General features: G+C 46.9%; 1 protein-coding gene across 2 annotated transcripts in view; it reads left to right on the top strand.

Annotated features, from left to right (window-relative positions):
- The window catches only part of FBXL7 (F-box and leucine rich repeat protein 7), a 300913-nt gene that overhangs the window by 265654 nt on the left and 13245 nt on the right, over positions 1 to 22014 (top strand). For both annotated transcript variants that reach the window (XM_068234588.1, XM_068234587.1), the window contains exon 3: positions 12730 to 13341. In XM_068234588.1, the coding sequence (XP_068090689.1) occupies positions 12730 to 13341 (612 nt within the window). The remainder of the gene's footprint in view (positions 1 to 12729; positions 13342 to 22014) is intronic.

Below are 22014 nucleotides of genomic sequence, written 5' to 3'. Positions count from 1 at the left end.
AAAAAGGGCATGACCAACCTGACAACATGACCAACCACATGACAACCCGTTGACACAATCTTTCCACACAGCCACACCAACTAAACGGCCAACTGATTTACAAACTTCGCATGTAAGTGGAACGATGATCTGCACCATACAGCCACATCCAAATCAAGTACAAGTCATTCAAATAACTTGCACATACATGGCCAACTGCACAATATCAGCCCAACAGCTGTGTGAGTTGAGTTGCATCGGGCAAACGGCCTGTTTTCAGTCACTTGTCTAGTCATTTGTCACACATTCTCATGGCCAACTATCATCCAACAGACCAAGTTTGGACAATAGTTGGGCGGAATAGTTTTACATGTGTATGAGCCTTTAGAGAGGTGCGTTAGGATAAGGGATGGCTGAGGCTGAGGTAGCGCAAGCCCACAGTCTAACACTGCTGGCCACAGTCTAATGCTGCTGACAAATTTTTCAGTTGTGATGGGTCAATGGCACTTTTGATCAAATTCAATGATGGCATTTAAGCGAAATCCAGCTGACAAGTTAAGAACAGTTAACTAAATATGATCATTTTAGATCACATGCAATTGTTTTCTGAAACAGGAGAGCTGGAAAACTTAGATTTAGTTTAACTAATAAATCATTCTAAAATGTTGGAATTATCTTTCGGATTCTTTGGCGATTAAATTGATGGTCTAAAACACAGCTGAACTGTGAAAAACAAAGTTGATTTTTACCTACCTGGATTTGCGAGAATAACTGTACGGGTGTATCTAGCATTAGAGGGAAGTGCTAACCCTTTATTATTAGTGTGTGTTATATCATTTACAAATTTCTGCTTTTTAGTGGTTAGGATCTGCTACATCAGGTCGTAGTGATGGTTGTGGAGTTAGATCTACTGGTTGTGTGATTGACCAGGCAAGGCCAATAATCTTTACCACATAAGGAAAAAAAATCCAGTCCAGGTTTGCTGGATCACTGATGATATCCCCTTGAGAGCCCCGGAATTGGCACAGTAAATCAGGCTCATTGTGCTGTAATGATCTGTTTATTAGCGGTACATTCGCTTTTGGTGGTGATAATCCTTATGCTCAGATCTGTTGAACAGAAGAGGAGCCATGAAAACTGTATAGACTAGAGTGACAGGTCCTAACCTGGATAGGAGTAAACAAGTCATTATTACTGAAGACACAGTAGTTGTGATATGCTACCCTCCTCTCTCTCTACATCAGCATCCAGTGCCAGCAGAGCCAGACAGATAGATGGACGGATGGAGGCGGCTGCCTGAGCTGTGCTGCAGGGACTGGACTCTGCGGGGGGAGCTCACTGCACGGGGGGGGGGGGGGGTAGAGGAGGCACGGCACATGGGGAGAGGCACAGAGGAGAGGAGGCACAGCACATGAGAGTAGGATTAGGTTTGGCCATATTAAAATATTGGTATTTAATATCAATATTTTAAGTTTTAATAGTAAAATATTGATATTAAATAACAATATTTTACTATCGGCCCTAACTACACGCCCAAATTTCCAGGTGTCCTTCATTCACATATGTTGTAGCACAGTGTGTTGTAGCATTGTGCTTATCTGAAACAAGTTTTCATGTACTGTAAGTTGTATACAATGGAAACAAGCTGTTTTATATGTCACACATCATTTTCTTACCAGTTATTAAATATGTTTATTCAGCTCATTCATACAGCTGACTAGGCTCAGAAAGCATCAGAACAAAGATTTTGGCACTCTTTGATGCTGTACAGATACTTACACTGTCTCACTGCTATGTTTACAATATGTTACAACTGCTTTGAATGTCATCAGAACTTATAATAGCTGTTATCATGCTTCTTCCTACCAAATCCTAGCTGGAGCCAAGTATGGTCAAAAACACATTGCAAGTCTTAATTTATTGTTTTCCAGATCACTGGAAATGGCTTATTAGTAAACATCTTTCATATACAAGACAAGCAAAATGCTTATTATACTACAAAGCAATATATGTCAGACTGCGCCCCAGGCTTCATAATTACATAACATTGCTACACAGCCTGCATAAAACATACATTACTTATATCATATGAGTGTGTGGGTGACTGTATCATTGTGTGCGGCTTGAGTCTGTATGCAGCATTGTGAAAGGCATAAATCACTGTGCAGCATTGTGGAGGGCTTCAATCACTGTACAGCATTGTGTAGGGCTTCAATCACTGTGCACCATTGTGGAGGGCTTCAATCACTGTAGAGCATTGCGGAGGGCTTCAATCACTGTGCAGCATTGTGGAGGGCTTCAATCACTGTGCAGCATTGTGGAGTGCTTCAATCACTGTACAGCATTGTGGAGGGCTTCAATCACTGTGCAGCATTGTGGAGGGCTCCAATCACTGTGCAGCATTGTGGAGTGCTTCAATCACTGTGCAGCATTGTGGAGGGCTTCAATGACTGTGCAGCATTGTGGAGGGCTCCAATCACTGTGCAGCATTGTGGAGGGCTTCAATCACTGTACAGCATTGTGGAGTGCTTCAATCACTGTGCAGCATTGTGGAGGGCTTCAATCACTGTGCAGCATTGTGGAGGGCTTCAATCACTGTGCAGCATTGTGGAGGGCTTCAATCACTGTGTAGCATTGTGGAGGGCTTCAATCACTGTGCAGCATTGTGGAGGGCTTCAATCACTGTACAGCATTGTGGAGGGCTTCAATCACTGTGCAGCATTGTGGAGGGCTCCAATCACTGTGCAGCATTGTGGAGGGCTTCAATCACTGTGCAGCATTGTGGAGGGCTTCAATCACTGTGCAGCATTGTGGAGTGCTTCAATCACTGTGCAGCATTGTGGAGGGCTCCAATCACTGTGCAGCATTGTGGAGGGCTCCAATCACTGTACAGCATTGTGGAGGGCTCCAATCACTGTGCAGCATTGTGGAGGGCTTCAATCACTGTGCAGCATTGTGGAGGGCTCCAATCACTGTGCAGCATTGTGGAGTGCTTCAATCACTGTGCAGCATTGTGGAGGGCTCCAATCACTGTGCAGCATTGTGGAGGGCTCCAATCACTGTGCAGCATTGTGGAGTGCTTTAATCACTGTGCAGCATTGTGGAGGGCTTCAATCACTGTGCAGCATTGTGGAGTGCTTCAATCACTGTGCAGCATTGTGGAGGGCTTCAATCACTGTGCAGCATTGTGGAGGGCTCCAATCACTGTGCAGCATTGTGGAGGGCTTCAATCACTGTGCAGCATTGTGGAGGGCTTCAATCACTGTACAGCATTGTGGAGGGCTTCAATCACTGTGCAGCATTGTGGAGGGCTCCAATCACTGTGCAGCATTGTGGAGGGCTTCAATCACTGTGCAGCATTGTGGAGGGCTTCAATCACTGTGCAGCATTGTGGAGGGCTTCAATCACTGTACAGCATTGTGGAGGGCTTCAATCACTGTGCAGCATTGTGGAGGGCTTCAATCACTGTGCAGCATTGTGGAGGGCTTCAATCACTGTGCAGCATTGTGGAGGGCTTCAATCACTGTGCAGCATTGTGGAGGGCTTCAATCACTGTGCAGCATTGTGGAGGGCTTCAATCACTGTGCAGCATTGTGGAGGGCTTCAATCACTGTGCAGCATTGTGGAGGACTTCAATCACTGTGCAGCATTGTGGAGGAATTCAATCACTGTGCAGCATTGTGGAGGACTTCAATCACTGTGCAGTACCAAGTATGGCTTCAATCACTGTGCAGCATTGTGGAGGGCTTCAATCACTGTGCAGCATTGTGGAGGGCTCCAATCACTGTACAGCATTGTGGAGGGCTTCAATCACTGTGCAGCATTGTGGAGGGCTCCAATCACTGTGCAGCATTGTGGAGGGCTTCAATCACTGTGCAGCATTGTGGAGGGCTTAAATCACTGTGCAGCATTGTGGAGGGCTTCAATCACTGTACAGCATTGTGGAGGGCTTCAATCACTGTGCAGCATTGTGGAGGGCTTCAATCACTGTGCAGCATTGTGGAGGGCTCAATCACTGTGCAGCATTGTGGAGGGCTTCAATCACTGTGCAGCATTGTGGAGGGCTTCAATCACTGTGTAGCATTGTGGAGGGCTTCAATCACTGTGCAGCATTGTGGAGGACTTCAATCACTGTGCAGCATTGTGGAGGAATTCAATCACTGTGCAGCATTGTGGAGGACTTCAATCACTGTGCAGTACCAAGTATGGCTTCAATCACTGTGCATCCTTGTAGAAAGCTTGAATCAATGCACAGTGTTATGGAGGGCTTCAATCACTGTGCAGCATTGTGTATGGCTTAAATACAGTATATACTCGAGTATAAGCTGTCCCGAGTATAGGCCGATCCCCCAACTTTTACCTTAAAAAACATGAAAAATTGATTGTCCCGAGTATAAGCCGGGCGTGGGAAATGCCATAACCACACCACTCACAACCATGACCGGCCACAACAATACACGGGAAAAGCAGCATAAAATCATCAGATAGCAATAATACCAGCCGGCTGCTGGTGCCCGAATTCTCTATTTAGCACATTATTTCCTAGACCTGTGGAATATTACCACCATTTCTGAGTCTGACAGTGACTGGCTGAATGCAAGTTTAGGATATCCAGTAGAATTGAAGAGAAAAACGGGGCACCACTCCTTTAAAAGTCCCTTGCCTGACAGCTGTTTCGCTGGTTTAAACCAGCTTCTTCAGAGGCAGCATGGTATTTCGCTGGTTTAAACCAGCTTCTTCAGAGGCAGTATGTACCATACTGCCCCTGAAGAAGCTGGTATAAAACAGTGAAACAGCTGTCAGGCACTTGATACCCCCACTGCATGTACCTGCTGTCTTCCCCACCGGAATAAAGGGATTTTTAAAGGAGTGGTGCCCCGTTTTTCTCTTCAGTTCTACTGGATTACAAAGTTGTCGGATGAGCACGCCCTCTGTCCCAGTCCTGGTGTGTCTGCCCTGCAGCGTTTGGTGCCAGGTACTGTTACTCTTCTTCCATTTTATACAAGTTTAGGATATAGTGGAGCTAATCTCCCCCTCCCCAACACACAAGTTTCTTACCCCCTCAGATCCAGTGAAAAGCAGCATAAAATCATCAGATAGCAATAATACCAGCCGGCTGCTGGTGCCCGAATTCTCTATTTAGCACATTATTTCCTAGACCTGTGGAATATTACCACCATTTCTGAGTCTGACAGTGACTGGCTGAATGCAAGTTTAGGATATCCAGTAGAATTGAAGAGAAAAACGGGGCACCACTCCTTTAAAAGTCCCTTGCCTGACAGCTGTTTCGCTGGTTTAAACCAGCTTCTTCAGAGGCAGCATGGTATTTCGCTGGTTTAAACCAGCTTCTTCAGAGGCAGTATGTACCATACTGCCCCTGAAGAAGCTGGTATAAAACAGTGAAACAGCTGTCAGGCACTTGATACCCCCACTGCATGTACCTGCTGTCTTCCCCACCGGAATAAAGGGATTTTTAAAGGAGTGGTGCCCCGTTTTTCTCTTCAGTTCTACTGGATTACAAAGTTGTCGGATGAGCACGCCCTCTGTCCCAGTCCTGGTGTGTCTGCCCTGCAGCGTTTGGTGCCAGGTACTGTTACTCTTCTTCCATTTTATACAAGTTTAGGATATAGTGGAGCTAATCTCCCCCTCCCCAACACACAAGTTTCTTACCCCCTCAGATCTCATTGATCACTCAAACCTAAGTGCTTCCTCCTTCCCTGCCAAAAGCATGTGGATTAATGTAACGGCTACAATCTTTGTGAGCACCGCTGATCTCTGGCTGCAGTGCATATCATCTATCTCCCCTTAGTGCCCCGAGTGTCTCCTTGTCCCCCGCCATGTGCTTTCCGGCTGATTCTGATACAATTTGTGAGTGCTATGCCACGTGTATCTTTGTCACCCCCCGAATCTCTCCCTTGAGTCTCTCCCCCAAGCCAGAGCAGATTGATATACACTCTTACCGGTGCAGAGTCCGATCGTTATGCATAGAGGTCCCGCATAGCGTTCAATCACCGGACCGCACTGGATGTAGGCGTCTCCTGTCTATGACGTCCTACAGCAGCGTATGTAATTAAAGGCGCCACTAGAGGGCATCATATACAGGAGACTCCCACATCCAGCGTGGTCCAGTGAATTAATGCTGCGCAGGACCTCTCTGCATAACGATCTGACTTTTCATCGGTAAGAGTGCATGCCGCTTTGGCTTAGGGGAGAGACTCGGGCGAGAGAATCGAGGGACGGCAAAGATGCACGCGGCTCAGGGCTCACATAAATTGTATCGGAATCAGCCGAAACACATGGCGGGTACACAGGTGGGGGTCAAGGAGGCACTCGGAGCACTAAGGGGACATGGATGATATGCACTCGAGGGGTGGCAACTCGAGTATAAGCAGAGACCCCCACTTTTGGTCCACTTTTTTGGACCCAAAATCTCGGCTTATACTTGAATATATACGGTAACCTGTGCAGCTTTGTGGAGACCTTGAATCATTGTGCAGCATTGTGGAGGGCTTCAATCACTGTGCAGCACCATGTATGGCTTCAATAATTGTGCATCCTTGTAGAGAGTTTGAATCACTGTACAGTGGTGTGGAGGGCTTCAATCACTGTGCAGCATCATGTATGGCTTCAATAACTGTGCATCCTTGTAGTGAGCTTGAATTACTGCAGCATTGTGGAGAGCTTGAATCACTGTGCAGCATTGTGGAGAGCTTGAATCACTGTGCAGCATTGCGGAGGGCTTGAATCATTGTGTAGCACTGTGGAGGGCTTATATTACTGTGCAGCACTGTGGAGGGCTTATACTGTATTAAGGTGCATCATTGTGGAGGGCTTTTATTACTGTGAAGCATTTGTGAAGGGCTATATTACTGTGCAGCACTGTGGAGGGCTAATACCGTAATAAGGTGAAGCGTTGTGGAGGGCTTATGTTACTATGCAGCATTGTGAAGAACTTATATTACTGTGCAGCACTGTGGAGGGTTATATTACTGTGCAGCATTGTTGAAGAAAGAAAGGACGTGAATAATTCAATGCTCTGTTAATCTATATCGCTCATGTCAACTCATAATGCCAGCAGACAGAGTTTAATGTAAAAAAATCACATTCAATTCATTGCTTTGTTTGTACAAGAGATGTTTAAATCCTTGGCTATTTGTCCTAGTGTAAACCGGAAGTAGCAATAAAAACGCCTTAGCAGATTAGTTCAGCAAACCAGTACACTTGTCCATCATAACATCTGTGCATTCTATCTGCAGTCTTCTTTGAGAATTCTTTTTTTATTGCAAGCTGTACTTCCATGCAGAGGGAAATAGGGAATGTCTCTTCAGTGTGGACAGCTGAAACAACCTGAGACGTTAAAGTGTACCTGTAGTGAAATTGTGCCCCTTAAATAAAGAAAAGCCTTGAATAATCCAATGGCTTCCCCATCCCTCTACTCCCCACCGTTCCAGCACTTGGACCCTCCGAAACCCGTCAACAAGGGCTTGTCAATGGAGCTCGGCCATACTAGACAGGTGATCTAGCATGGAGCCGAATAAGCTTGGCTCTATGTGTTGAGAACACAAGCAGCGGCACCGTGCTACTGCACAGGCACAAGCTGTCCTGCACTCGTTCTCATATGGGAGTGCAACCGTGAGCTTCCGGGGGTCCAGAGCTCGACCAATAAGGGGGGATGGAGACTGAAGAAGCCTCTGGAGGATCCAGAGGCTGCCCTCTACTGAGGAAAGTATCTGACTTCTGGTTTTTTTTTAAATCTCACAGGTTTGCTTTAACCCCCTGACCTTTTCTACCTGACTAACTTCTTTTTAATGGCCCCATTGAGTGCCCTTCCACACATCCCGCAGTACTTCGCCGTGCAGTATGTTCTCTATAGAGACTTTCATACTTACGCAATGTATTACACTGTGCCAGAAGTAGTCAAATCACCGCAATCACATTGCAAACCTCCGCATGATCTGTGCCTACCACACTTATTATGCAGTAATGCAAATCATTGGTGACACAGTAAGTGCGAACGTCAGAGAATGCGGGGACCGACGGGAATACCAGTGACATATTTCCTGTCCAGCAGGAAGTACGTCACTGAGCGGGGCGGCGGGCCTGTGCACATTACCCTGTCTGTGCTGTCTGCACAGGGTAATGTGAAAGGGGTTTTGGTGCTGTGGGATTGTCCTGTGGCAGCCTCTCTCGCTGTAGGAGAATCGCACCCCACAAAGTGTAAAACCATGCTAAATGCGAGACAGCGAGTATGTTTTCAATTCATGTATTTAAACATAAATGTCTTAGAATGCTGATAAGTTTTGTTCCAGCATTGTTGAACAGCTTGTTACAGCAACTTTAATATTGAAATCACTTCACAATGTGTCTGTTGTTGACAATCTATTTGTCTGGCTCGGTCATTTTATGGAAAGCTGTGGTTTCCAACATTTATGCACTTGTAAATCACTCAAGTTGTACAGTAAAATGGAGCCCTTTACCTTACATGGCTTCTGGGATGATGCACTTTATAGCCCTGCAGTACCATTCCTTACAAAATGACTTTTCTCCAACAGTGATCTTTTTGTATGCCCCTTGGTCTCTGCTAACGACCAGCTCATGCCATTTTCACCCATTTTTTGGAAGCAAGTAATAATGGCACCTATTAAAAAGGGCACCCCATTCACATCAATACAAATCTTTTCTTTATTGGCGCTGAGTGTATAAAAATGGCGTCACGTAAATATAAAAACTCTCTATCGCTTTCATTTCCATACCAACGTTATCGATTACAAAACCCCATTACTTAACAAATACCGTAGTCATTTCCCAACTGTATAATGGTCTCTAAAACTGTTCCTTATACTTTCTCAGTAAAAAATAATTTACATTTTAATTTTTGCACCACTATGAGCAGCTTCCTTTATTCTCACCTGTGTTACAAATTATCATTTTTTAAAACACTTACTTAAACTTATGTATTAAAAAAGTTTATTATTACGTTTTGACTCCTCAATTATCATTTCTTTTTATGTTACATAAAACCATAAACGATCATATAATACGGTAATTCATATTACACAAACAAAGCGGGGGATTAAGGTTAGGCGCCACGGCAGGGGGGGGGGGGTGTTAAGGTTAGGCATTTGACATTTGACATTTATGTGAAGCAGTATGAGCATAGCTAAAATACCACATTCCCGCAGCAGAACAATGTAATTAAACCCCCCCAAATCCCCGGGTAAAATTCCACGACTTTCCAGGTCGTGAAATTTGCTGACCAGGGGAGGCAGAGCTTAGCGCTGTAGCTCTGCCTCCAGTACAGTCAATCTCCGTGGATCTCCGCCTTTCCCCGTCCCTCTCAGTGAAAGAATGCTGAGAGGGACGGGAGGAGGCGGAGATCCGCGGAGATTGACGTGAGTAGTGACAGAGCTATTGCCCAAAGCTCTGCCTCTACCAGGAAGGAGACCCGAATTTTGCCCCCAGAATTTGGGAGGTTTAATTACATTGTTCTGCCACGGGAATGCAGCATTTTAGCTCTGCACATATTGCTTAACATAAATGTCAAGCAAAAAGAGGATTTTTTAAGGCTTCAGACTCTCTTTAAGTTTAGGCACCACCAGGAGGGGGGTAAGGTTAGCTACCCGCAGGGTGGGGTGAGGTTAGGCACCACTGGGGGTGGGGGGGTGTTAAGTTTTGACACCACGGAGGGGGGGGAGTTAAGGTAAGGCACCACCAGGAGGGTTAAAGAGAGTCTGAAGCGAGAATAAATCTCGCTTCAGACCTCATAGTTAGCAGGGGCATGTGTGCCCCTGCTAAAATGCTGCTATCCTGCGGCTTAACGGGGGTTCTTTCACCCCCAAATCTCCTCGGTGCAGTGGGGGAGCGCTTCCTGGTTGGGGCAGGGCTAACCGCCGCAGCCCTGCCCCACCCGCGTCTGTCAGCACGTATCTCTGCCTCTCACCCGCCCCTCTCAGTCTTCCTTCACTGAGAGGGGCGGGGGAGAGGCGGCGATGCGCCGCTGATAGACGCGACTGGAGGCAGGGCTGCAGCCATTAGCCCTGCCTCCAGGAGCGACCAAGTCTGCGACCAAGTGTTGCAGTGGGGGGTTTGGGGGTGAAGGGACCCCCGTTTAGCGGCGCGACAGCGGCGGTTTAGCAGGGGCACACATGCCCCTGCTAACTATGAGCTCTGAAGCGAGATTTATTCTCGCTTCAGAGTCTCTTTAAGGTTAGGCACCAACATGGGAGGGTTCTGTTTGAGAGTAGGGATAAGTTAGGTATAGTAAAATATTGGTAAATAAAATATATTTTATTATATGAATGAAGTAGTACAGTATTGGTAAATTAACCCATATTTTATCACTTTTACTAGTGCCCATTTTACTAACTTGCATATTGTTTATATTTGGAACCCTTTTTAACAGGGGCCTTTATTATATGCATGCTATTTTTTACCCTTTAATCAAATTGCCAAATATGGCATAGACTTAGGCCTCAATTCACTAAGATCATGCTGGAGATAATAAGGCAAGAGAAAACTTACCTCCACACGTGAGAGAGTTATCTTACCTCTTCATTCCTTAAGTTACCTCTCCTGTAGTTAATTTACCTCCTCTGTAGTTAATTTACCTCCTCTGTAGTTATTTTCACACGCAATTAATTAACAGCCTGTCTTTAACTCTGGAGTTATTTTAAGGATTGGAGAGTTAATTTAAAGACAGAAGAGTTAACTTTAGGCTTGCCTGAGGTAAAATGTTTCCTGAGTACTACATGCCTTATCACCATGGTAACAACTCTAGAATAGTTATTAAAGACAGGAGATAAGCTTAGTGAATTGAGGCCAATGTGGCAATGCAAAATATAGTATAACTGTACAGTTAAACTAAGGTTGCAATGACACCAATTGATTCCATCTATTCCATTTATATAGCTTAAGCCTGGCACACAACTAAATTTACATGGCTGCAGCATAAATTCTAAAGGCAAACATCCTCTACAGTTTTTTCTAATAAATTGGATTTTTGATTCAATAAAAATCATTGAAATTAACAAAAAATAAAAAAAATAAATAGGACTTGGGGTGATCAGTTGCAATTACATTATAAGTTACAATTAACACTGATTTGGGAAGACTTTTCTATTAATAGTGTTTGGGGAGGAGCCCTGGGGGATCAGCAGCCACATAACTACATTGAACAGTAAACATCCTAATGACAAAGAAAAGTGTAGCGGTAAGTTGTAACCCCTGGAGGGTATAAAATGGTTGGTACAGAAAAAGAAGCATCCAGAAAATGTGCTGACTGCTGCTTCTCCTGTCAAAAAATCAGTTTGTTAGAGAACTAAAATGAGTACAAGATAAATAAAGGCAAAAATGCATTACAGCAAAACAACTAACATTATAGTGAATATGCAGAGGGAGCTGGCTTATAAGAAACCCGAAATGAGGCATATAGCAGCAGAATTTTTAAAAAGAAATAAATATATCAGTCCCCATATGTCTCTCACCTGGCCTGTATACTGGAGGGCCCTGGAGCGCTGAATCACTCGCCCCAAGGTAGAAAGAGGTTTCATGGGAAGAGAGAGAGGCTGCTCAACCAAACACAAATCAATAAATGTGGATGTGGTTTAAAAGAATTGTAGTGCACCTGAGTATGAAAGCTCATGGAAAAGCATGTAATTAGTTTGGTCAGCTGATAGATTTGCCAGGCTCTGATTTGCTGTCTTCTCCACGAGTTCATCTATGCACGAGCTGCATCACTGAACACAATTAATTCATTAGGTTATGTTTTCATTAGTTTTAATACATTTTTCATATAGTCTCTGTATTTCATTCTTGAGGGTTGTTTATTTAGATATTAAATTCTATTTAACTATAAAATGATTATGGTAACATCAGGGATAAAAATGCTTTCTCATATTTTGCCCATTGGGAATAGATACTTTACCTTTGGATTGAATTCCTGGAGAGATAGGAGTGTTCAGTGCCCCCTGCCAGTGAACAGTGAATGTATACAGATGTGCCTGGCTTGAGCAGTAATCCAGAAACTGCTGAACTTGAGACAGGCCACCCAGGAGGTGATCCTCCTGACAAGGCAAATTATTGGAGAGTAGAGGAGATTATAGCTCTGGAGGCTTAGCTACATTTATACATATGATCCTTGTGTTATCTCTCCTGTAATGCCCCATGGAGAAATTCCCAAGTTTAATGCCAGTAGCTGTCACAAAGATCATAAAACAGCTTGCAAAAATATTTATTCCTTCACTGTCAGTTTGACAGGCCAAACACTTTGGGGGATTGTTAAAGACTTGTTTAATGATTTAGGAGTAAAATATTGTTTATTTTCTTTTTTTATGGTAAATGAAGATGTACTGAAGACCTTGGTTCCAGTCTATTGACTGTGTGTGCAGATTTACTATTCGTTTATAGCTTGTCATCATTCCAGCACAACCTGTACACAGTCAATCTTCTGACCAAAACATATTGTTAATCTTGAGTGACATGGAAGAATTCTTACATAAGCAGGTAGGATTACTGCTTACTGGCAAGGTGGAACAACAGACTTACAGGGACATAGAGGCCTATTCACAAAAATATGTTGAAACTGCTGTACAGAGGCAGCAATTTTTCTGCTACTTACATCAATTACATAACTGGTATTGGTATTCACTGTATCAGAGTTCATTCTCCTATGAAAGCTGATGACTGAGGATTGAATATGCTTTTGATATTCAAAATATTTTAATTTCTAATCAAATAAATTGTCTCTTTCAGACTCGGACTTGAGCATGCGAACTCTCAGCACACCAAGTCCAGCACTTATATGCCCTCAAAACGTGCATAGCTTCCAGAATGGGAGGGGATCATCTACATCCTCATCATCCATCACCGGAGAAACTGTCGCAATTGTCCATTCTCCACCACCTACACGTCTTACTCACCCGCTTATACGTCTGGCCTCAAAGCATCAGAAGGAACAGGCGAACATTGACCGTATGCCAGATCAATGCATCATACAAATATTTTCTTACTTGCCTACAAACCAGCTCTGCCGCTGTGCCAGAGTGTGTCGTCGCTGGTATAATTTAGCTTGGGATCCTCGACTCTGGAGGACTATACGTCTGACTGGTGAAACATTAAGCGTGGACCGAGCCTTGAAAGTGCTTACCCGTAGACTGTGTCAAGACACGCCCAACGTCTGTCTCATGTTGGAGACAGTAATTGTTAGTGGCTGCAGGCGGCTCACAGACAGAGGGCTATACACCATTGCTCAGTGCTGCCCTGAACTGCGGAGACTAGAAGTGTCCAACTGTTACAACATCTCAAATGAGGCAGTATTTGATGTGGTATCATTATGCCCAAACCTGGAGCATCTGGATGTGTCAGGTAAAAAACATATTTCATTTCTAACTTTGTGATGTTAAATACGGGAGATGCAAATAATTTCAAGTTGATGCAGTATTATGCAAATTTTGAATGCAAATGCATGCAACTTGAAAATGAACCAATCAAATACTCCTGAGGTAAAATTTGATTGATTCATTTTCATGCTGTATAAAGTTGCATACAAAATTTGCATAATCATGCATTAACTCAAAATTATTTGCATCTCATTGACCATCCCTAATGTTAAACACATTAAAGTGAAATTTATGCTGAGAAAGGAATTCCTCCATATCAGATGTATCTGTATTGCAACCATCTCAGTAAAGAATGTTTCAGATTCTAAGGCTTTGTTTCCACTTGTGTGTTGTTAATTGCATTTTCAGCAATGCGCAGTGATGCGATCCGCAAGGACATCGGAAGTGCATACACTGCGCTGTCTGATGTCCCTATCCATGTGATTTACTAAGGAATCGCAACACATGGTTGCATGCATTTCTGCGCATTTGCGGGGCTATTCCATTTCAAATTATTAGGATTGCAACTGCATCCGGGTAAAATCGCAGAGCAATGCAGTGACAAAGATACTGGGACCCCTTACGGAAGATCAAGGAGGGGGGATGGCGCCGAGGGAGCGATCAGGCCGGAGGGGGCTGGAGGAAGGCCCAGGTATATATGATTTTTGCAGCAGCTTGGGAGCAATCCCGAAGCAATTGCATCAGTGGCTACAGTAGACAAATTGCTCCTGGGAATCACTGTGCAAATAGTATGCGCTTTGTGATTACTGCAAAGTGCCCATAGTGGGTCCCAGCCCTTATGATCTTTTCTTTCCACATAAAAGCATTTCTCACAGGTCTCTACTTCCTGTTCCTTCTCCAGGAAGACAAAAAACTATATTACAACATTAGAGTAATGCTGATGCTACGGCTATAGTAGGAAGAGTGTCAGAACTGCTTTGACTATTATGTAGCTAAGTGTTTCAATGTCACGTTGCAGTGCTAAGGTCTCAGGACACTATATGCACAGAAATTGTGTGTTCTCCCTGGCAAATGGCTGCTCAGGTCATCCCCAGATCATAGCTGGAGACAGTGGCGGCGCTACATTGGGGCTTACTGGGGCTCAAGCCCCAGCTGAGAAATTGTGAGCCTCCCTGTCAGCCCCCCCAACCTGACTTAATGCAGTGAAAGGGGAGCAGCGGGCACAGTGGCGGAGAAGGGGGGCCCTCTCCCCCCTTCCCTCACCTTGGGGATCCCCCTTCCTCACTCCCCCCACCCCTCCAGAATTGAGTGGCTGGCAGCGGGCAGCAGGGGAACACTTCTTCCTATTCCCGGCGCGAGAGGGAGATCTGTGTGGTGGTGCTCTGGTCTAGTCAGTGATGTCACTGACTAGACCAGACCAGCGGCCGCGTCGGGAAAAGAAGAGGTAAGTAAGTTCCTGCCCGCTGCCAGCCGCCCACAATACTAAATTCTGGAGGGGGGAGTTAGGAAGAAGGAGGAGGGGGTGGCCCCCCTTCTCCGCCTATGTGCCCGCTGCTCCTCCTTCACTGCGCTGCCACCCCTCCTGCTAGGGGGACAGCTACAGACCTGGCTATGGCTACCTATTCTAGGGACACCTATAGACCTAGCTACCTAAATTGGGACACCTATAGATCTGGCTACCTATTCTGGGGACACCTATAGACCTGGCTACCTATTCTGGGGACACCTATAGACCTGGTTACTTCCACTGGGGATACCTATAGACCTGCTTACCTATACTGGGGGCACCTATTTTGGTGGAACTGTTGCCAGATCAACTGTATTTTTGGGGAACTGCTGCTGCCAGAATAAGTGTATTTTGGGGAACAGTTGCTTCCAGATTATGTCTGTTTTGGTGGAACCACTGCCATATTATCTGTAGTTTGGAGGAACCTCTGCCAAATTATGTGTATTTTTGGTAAAATGCTGTCAGATTACATGTATTTTGGGTGGAAACACAATGGCAGAGCTCAAACTTCCCTGGCAGACCTTTTACACCACTGCTATGGTCAAGTTTATTTGGCCCCACCCATGACCAAGCCCACATTTTGTTGCATGGCCACACCCATTTTTCCACGCGAGCCCCGCCTGCTAGCCATTGAGCTCCCTCAAAAATCTGAAACTGGAGCTGCTACTAGCGGGAGATTAACCGAATTCCCCCCAAATTGCCCCAAGACTGTAGCAGAGACACCAGACTGTGAGCCACAGTTAGTAAGCCATGGGACTTTTTTCTGTTCACTTTGCAATGAGCAACGGAAAGTGAGTTAGCACTCTGTAAACATGTAGGATAAATAAAAACTTGATCTGCTTATTTGTTCCAAACAAAGTATTACAAGCAAAGAATCAACATTACAGCCTGGAAACTGGCATCTTTTCTTATCACAGGCTTACTTTTTACTTTTCTTTTATATCACTGCTAACCATAACTATTCTTTACATGCAGCCATAACTATTCTTTACATGCAGCCATAACTATTCTTTACAGGCAGCCATAATTACTCTTCCTAGAGTTGGGCCGAACCTCCGATTTTAGGTTCGCGGAACGTTCGGTTCGCGTTAAAGTTCGCGAACCGCAATAGACTTCAATGGGGATGCGAACTTTGAAAAAAAAAATTATGCTGGCCACAAAAGTGATGGAAAAGATGTTTCAAGGGGTCTAACACCTGGAGGGGGGCATGGCGGAGTGGGATACACGCCAAAAGTCCCCGGGAAAAATCTGGATTTAACGCAAAGCAGCGTTTTAAGGGCAGAAATCACATTGAATGCTAAATGACAGGCCTAAAGTGCTTTAAAACATCTTGCATGTGTATACATCAATCAGGTAGTGTAATTAAGGTACTGCTTCACACTGACACACCAAACTCACCGTGTAACGCACCGCAAACAGCTGTTTGTGTAGGGACGGCCGTGCTGGACTGGTGCGCACCATGGCGAGAGTGCAGGTTTTGGTGGCTTTACAGCCCATATGGTCGCCTGGCTGATGTAGCTGAATGACAGAACAGTGACTGTCCAGCTGATCAAATTTGGTCTGACCACAATGAAGCAACGACCTTATTATCTTTTGTGTGCCCCCCGAGACACTCATCTAGGCGCCGGTCATTGCTTCATTGTGATACGCAAGCCCCTTCACCACGGCAAGGTAATGATCACGAAGGGGAATGGGCGCATGTACATCCCTTTTCTTTTGTTGTTGCAGCTGCCCGCAGTGCAGCCAGAAAAATTAGGCAGTCATGTACACGCACCAGAAAAATTATTACAGCGGCCGCTGCTAGCAGCGGCCTAAAAAATTCAGCAATCTGCCTGGAGTCCCGGACCCTGTTGGTGGTGGGGGAGAAGGTAGTCAAGCGGCCTGCAGGCAGACATGCTGTGTGGAGGGACTGGGAGCGACTTAGTCTTCTTGGGGCAGGCCAGGCAGCCAGTCACACGGCGTGCAGGCAGAGATGCTGTGTGTGCGGGGACTGACTTAGTCTTGGGGCGAGCAGCAGCCCTCCGGGATCCATCGTCGGCTACCTGCCGTTCCAGGTGTTGGTGGAGGGTGGATCCGGAAGGGCTATGGTGAGGCGTTGGACTAAAGAACGTCCGCATGTCCGACATCACCATGAGATCGCTGGAGCGTCCTGTCTTTGACTGTGTGGACACGGGAGGAGGATTAGTGGCAGTGGTACCTTGCTGGCGTTGTGCTGTCACATCACCCTTAAAGGCATTGTAAAGCATAGTTGACAGCTGGTTCTGCATGTGCTGCATCCTTTCCACCTTCAGGTGAGTTGGTAACAGGTCCGCCACTTTGTGCCTGTACCGAGGGTCTAGTAGTGTGGCCACCCAGTACAGCTCATTCCCCTTGAGGTTTTTTATACGGGGGTCCCTCAACAGGCAGGACAGCATAAAAGACGACATCTGCACAAAGTCGGATCCAGTACCCTCCATCTCCTCTTGCTCTTCCTCAGTGACGTCACGTAAGTCAACCTCCTCCCCCCAGCCGCGAACAATACCACGGGAAGGTTGAGCAGCACAAGCCCCCGGCGACGCCTGCTGCGGGTGTTCTCCTGCCGCCGTCCCCTCCTCCTTCTCCTCCCCCAAAGAAACACCTTGCTCATCATCCTCTGAGTCTGACTCGTCTTCTGCACACGACTTCTCTTCTTCCTCCTCCTCCCCCTCTGTGCTGCCGCAGGTGTTGAGGAAACAGCTGGGTCTGATGAAAATTGGTCCCATGCCTGTTCCTGCCGTAACGGTTCCTGGTCACGCTCATTTGCAGCTTCATCCGCCACTCTACGCACAGCACGCTCCAAGAAGTAAGCGTAGGGAATTAAGTCGCTGATGGTGCCCTCACTGCGGCTCACCAGGTTGGTCACCTCCTCAAACGGCCGCATGAGCCTGCATGCATTTTTCATCAGTGTCCAGTTGTCGGGCCAGAACATCCCCATCTTCCCAGACTGTTTCATTCTACTGTAGTTGTAGAGGTAGTGGGTGACGGCTTTCTTCTGTTCTAGCAGGCGGGAGAACATGAGCAGGGTCGAATTCCAGCGAGTCGGGCTATCGCAAATCAGGCGTCTCACCGGCATGTTGTTTTTCCGCTGAATTTCCGCAAAGCGTGCCATGGCTGTGTAAGACCGCCTCAAATGCCCACAGAACTTCCTGGCCTGCTTCAGGACAGCCGCTAAGCCAGGGTACTTTGCCACAAATCTTTGAACAACTAGATTCATGACATGTGCCATGCAGGGTATGTGTGTCAGCTTCCCCATATGCAAAGCGGCAAGCAGATTGCTGCCGCTGTCGCACACCACGTTGCCTATCTCCAGGTGGTGCGGGGTCAGCCACTCATCCACCTGTTTCTTAAGAGCAGCCAGGAGAGCTGCTCCAGTGTGACTCTCCGCTTTGAGACAAGACATGTCTAAGATGGCGTGACACCGTCGTACCTGGCATGCAGCATAGGCCCTGCGGAGCTGGGGCTGTGTAGCTGGAGAGGAGAACTGCCACTCAGCCAAGGACGAAGAGGACAGCAAAGAGCATGTAGCAGGAGGAGAGGAGGTGGCAGGAGACCTGCCTGCAAGCCGTGGAGGTGTCACAATTTGGTCCGCTGCGCCCTGCTTGCCATCATTCACCACCAGGTTGACCCAATGGGCTGTGTACGTAATGTAGCGGCCCTGCCCGTGCTTGGCAGTCCAGGCATCCGTGGTCAGGTGGACCCTTGACCCAACGCTCTTCGCAAGAGATGACACCACTTGCCTCTCAACTTCACGGTGCAGTTGGGGTATGGCCTTTCTCGAAAAATAAGTGCGGCCTGGCATCTTCCACTGCGGTGTTCCGATGGCCACAAATTTACGGAAGGCTTCAGAGTCCACCAGCCGCTATGGTAACAGCTGGCGAGCTAACAGTTCCGCCACGCCAGCTGTCAGACGCCGGGCAAGGGGGTGACTGGCCGAAATTGGCTTCTTCCGCTCAAACATTTCCTTCACGGACACCTGACTGCTGCTGTGGGCAGAGGAGCAGGAAGCGCTCAAGGGCAGAGGCGGAGTGGAGGAGGGTGCCTGTGAAGGTGGAAGGGAGAAAGCGGCAGAAGCAGATGATGCACCTGAAGGAGGAAGAGGAGAAGGAGGGTGACTTTTCTTTTGTGTGCTGCTGCTGCTTTTGCTCAGGTGGCCATCCCATTGCTGTTTGTGCCTTTTCTCCAGGTGCCTTTCGTAAGGCACTTGTCCCTACGTGAGTGTTGGCCTTTCCACGGCTCAATTTTTGTTGGCAGAGCGAACAGATGGCTTTGCTCCGATCTGAGGCACACACATTAAAAAATTTCCACACCGCTGAGCCACCCTGGGATGTGGGCACTATGGGGACCTCAGCAGCTGATGCTGAAGGGCAAGTTGGCTGGCTGTACATAGGTGGCGATACATGGTGCCGGACACTGCCACCAGCTGTTTCTGACGAAGAGCTGCCCCAGCTTCTTTCAGCAACTTCTCTCCTCCTACTACTCTCTGCCTCCCCCTCTGAACTGTCCCCCTCTTCATCTCCTCTATTGGGAACATACAGAGGATCCCTATCATCGTCATCATTGTAATCATCCTGCCCAGCTTCGCTTGCCTCAGACAAATCCAAACATGCACCATCAGTAGGTCCTTCATCCTCCTTACACGTTACATCCATAGTGTTGCCGCGTAACTCAGACATATGAGCTGGTGAAAATTCATCTGGCTGTAACAACAATGGCTGTGCATCAGTGATTTCAACACTAAATAATTCTTGCGAAGTGTCAAATGCAGCGGAAGTGGTGCTAGTAGTAGCGCTGGTGGCTGAGCAAGATGAGGTGTTCTGTGTCGCTAAATACTCAACCAAGTCCTGACAATCTTGGGAGGTGATGGGACGTGCCTTCTTCCGAGCACTGTACTGTGGGCCAGGTCCACACGAAATTACATTTACACGACCTCGCGCAGACCTGCCGGGTGGCCTTCCTCTGGCTCTGGCACTACCTCTTCCTCTACCTGTTTTGTCCATATCGGGTATGCACGGAGTGGTATATCACACTGCGTGCACTCACGTAGGTAGGTGGGTTCACTTAACTGCACAGGTATTTGCACTGATGCGGTGGGTTCACTGAACAGAACAGGTATACAGTGGCGGGTTCACTGAACAGTACAGGTATGCAGTGGCGGGTTCACTGAACAGTACAGGTATACAGTGGCGGGTTCACTGAACACAACAGGTATGCAGTGGCGGGTTCACTGAACAGAACCGGTATACAGTAGCGGCTCCACTGAACAGAACCGGTATACAGTGGTGGGTTCACTGAACAGAACAGGTATACAGTGGCGGGTTCACTGAACACAACAGGTATGCAGTGGCGGGTTCACTGAACAGAACAGGTATACAGTGGCGGGTTCACAGAACAGAACAGGTATACAGTAGCGGGTCCACTGAACAGAACAGGTATGCAGTGGCGGGTTCACTGAACAGTACAGGTATACAGTGGCAGGTTCACTGAACACAACAGGTATGCAGTGGCGGGTTCACTGAACAGTACAGGTATGCAGTGGCGGGTTCACTGAACAGTACAGGTATACAGTGGCGAGTTCACTGAACACAACAGGTATGCAGTGGCGGGTTCACTGAACAGAACCGGTATACAGTAGCGGCTCCACTGAACAGAACCGGTATACAGTGGCGGGTTCACTGAACACAACAGGTATGCAGTGGCGGGTTCACTGAACACAACAGGTATACAGTGGCGGGTTCACAGAACAGAACAGGTATACAGTGGCGGGTCCACTGAACAGAACAGGTATGCAGTGGCGGGTTCACTGAACAGTACAGGTATACAGTGGCGGGTTCACTGAACAGAACAGGTATACAGTAGCGGGTCCACTGAACAGAACAGGTATGCAGTGGCGGGTTCACTGAACAGTACAGGTATACAGTGGCGGGTTCACAGAACAGGTATGCAGTGGCAGGTTCACTGAACAGAACAGGTATGCAGTGGCGGGTTCACTGAACAGGTATACAGTGGCGTGTTCACTGAACAGAACAGGTATACAGTGGCGGGTCCACTGAACAGAACAGGTATGCAGTGGCGGGTTCACAGAACAGGTATGCAGTGGCAGGTTCACTAAACACAACAGGTATGCAGTGGCGGGTTCACTGAACAGGTATACAGTGGCGGGTCCACTGAACAGAACAGGTATGCAGTGGCAGGTTCACTGAACACAACAGGTATGCAGTGGTGGGTTCACAGAACAGGTATGCAGTGGTGGGTTCACAAAACAGGTATGCAGTGGTGGGTTCACAGAACAGGTATGCAGTGGCAGGTTCACTGAACAGGTATGCAGTGGTGGGTTCACTGAACAGGTATGCAGTGGTGGGTTCACTGAACAGGTATGCAGTGGTGGGTTCACAGTACAGGTATGCAGTGGTGGGTTCACAGAACAGGTATGCAGTGTTGGGTTCACTGAACAGGTATGCAGTGGTGGGTTCACAGTACAGGTATGCAGTGGTGGGTTCACAGAACAGGTATGCAGCCAGGAACAAGCTAAGCCTAACTAATATTTCCCTATGAGAGACAGTCTGCAGCAGCTCGCCCTACTCTCACTAATGCAGGCACACGAGTGACCGTAATGGCCACCGCTGCCTGCCTTATATAAGGGGGGTGGGGCTCCAGGGGCTAGTGTAGCCTAATTGGCTACACTGGGCCTGCTGACTGTGATGTAGAGGGTCAAAGTTGACCCTCCATGTGCATTATGGGGCGAACCGAACTTCCGCAAAGGTTCGCCTGCGGGACGCGAACGCGAACCATGGAAGTTCGCATGAAACCGTTCGCAGGCGAACCGTTCGGCCCAACTCTACTCTTCACATGCAGATGTGTAACGTTATGGTTGTTAGAAAAAAAACCTTTGCTATCTGATGTCTCTGAAAATAAATTTCATCACACTGTTCATTTAAGAAGTTTACTGAAAAATAGTAGGGGGGGGGGGGGGGGGGGCAGAGGAATGAATCAATACATTGCAAAGTGGGAAGTTAAAAAAAATAGAGGAGAGATAAAGAATTGATTGATGTTCACTATGTAATTTGTTCATGATGTTTGAGCCACAATTTGCCTGTAAGTCATCATTTTTACTACTGGCGGACAAGAAAAAAAGTAGATAGCACCAGCTGCCATTATCTATAACCACACCCATTA

This window comes from Hyperolius riggenbachi, chromosome 5 (genome assembly GCF_040937935.1).
Source record: "Hyperolius riggenbachi isolate aHypRig1 chromosome 5, aHypRig1.pri, whole genome shotgun sequence".
Taxonomy (NCBI): Eukaryota; Metazoa; Chordata; class Amphibia; order Anura; family Hyperoliidae; genus Hyperolius; species Hyperolius riggenbachi.
The sequence above is the reverse complement of the archived record's forward strand: the minus strand, read 5'-3'. Positions and strand labels throughout refer to the sequence as shown.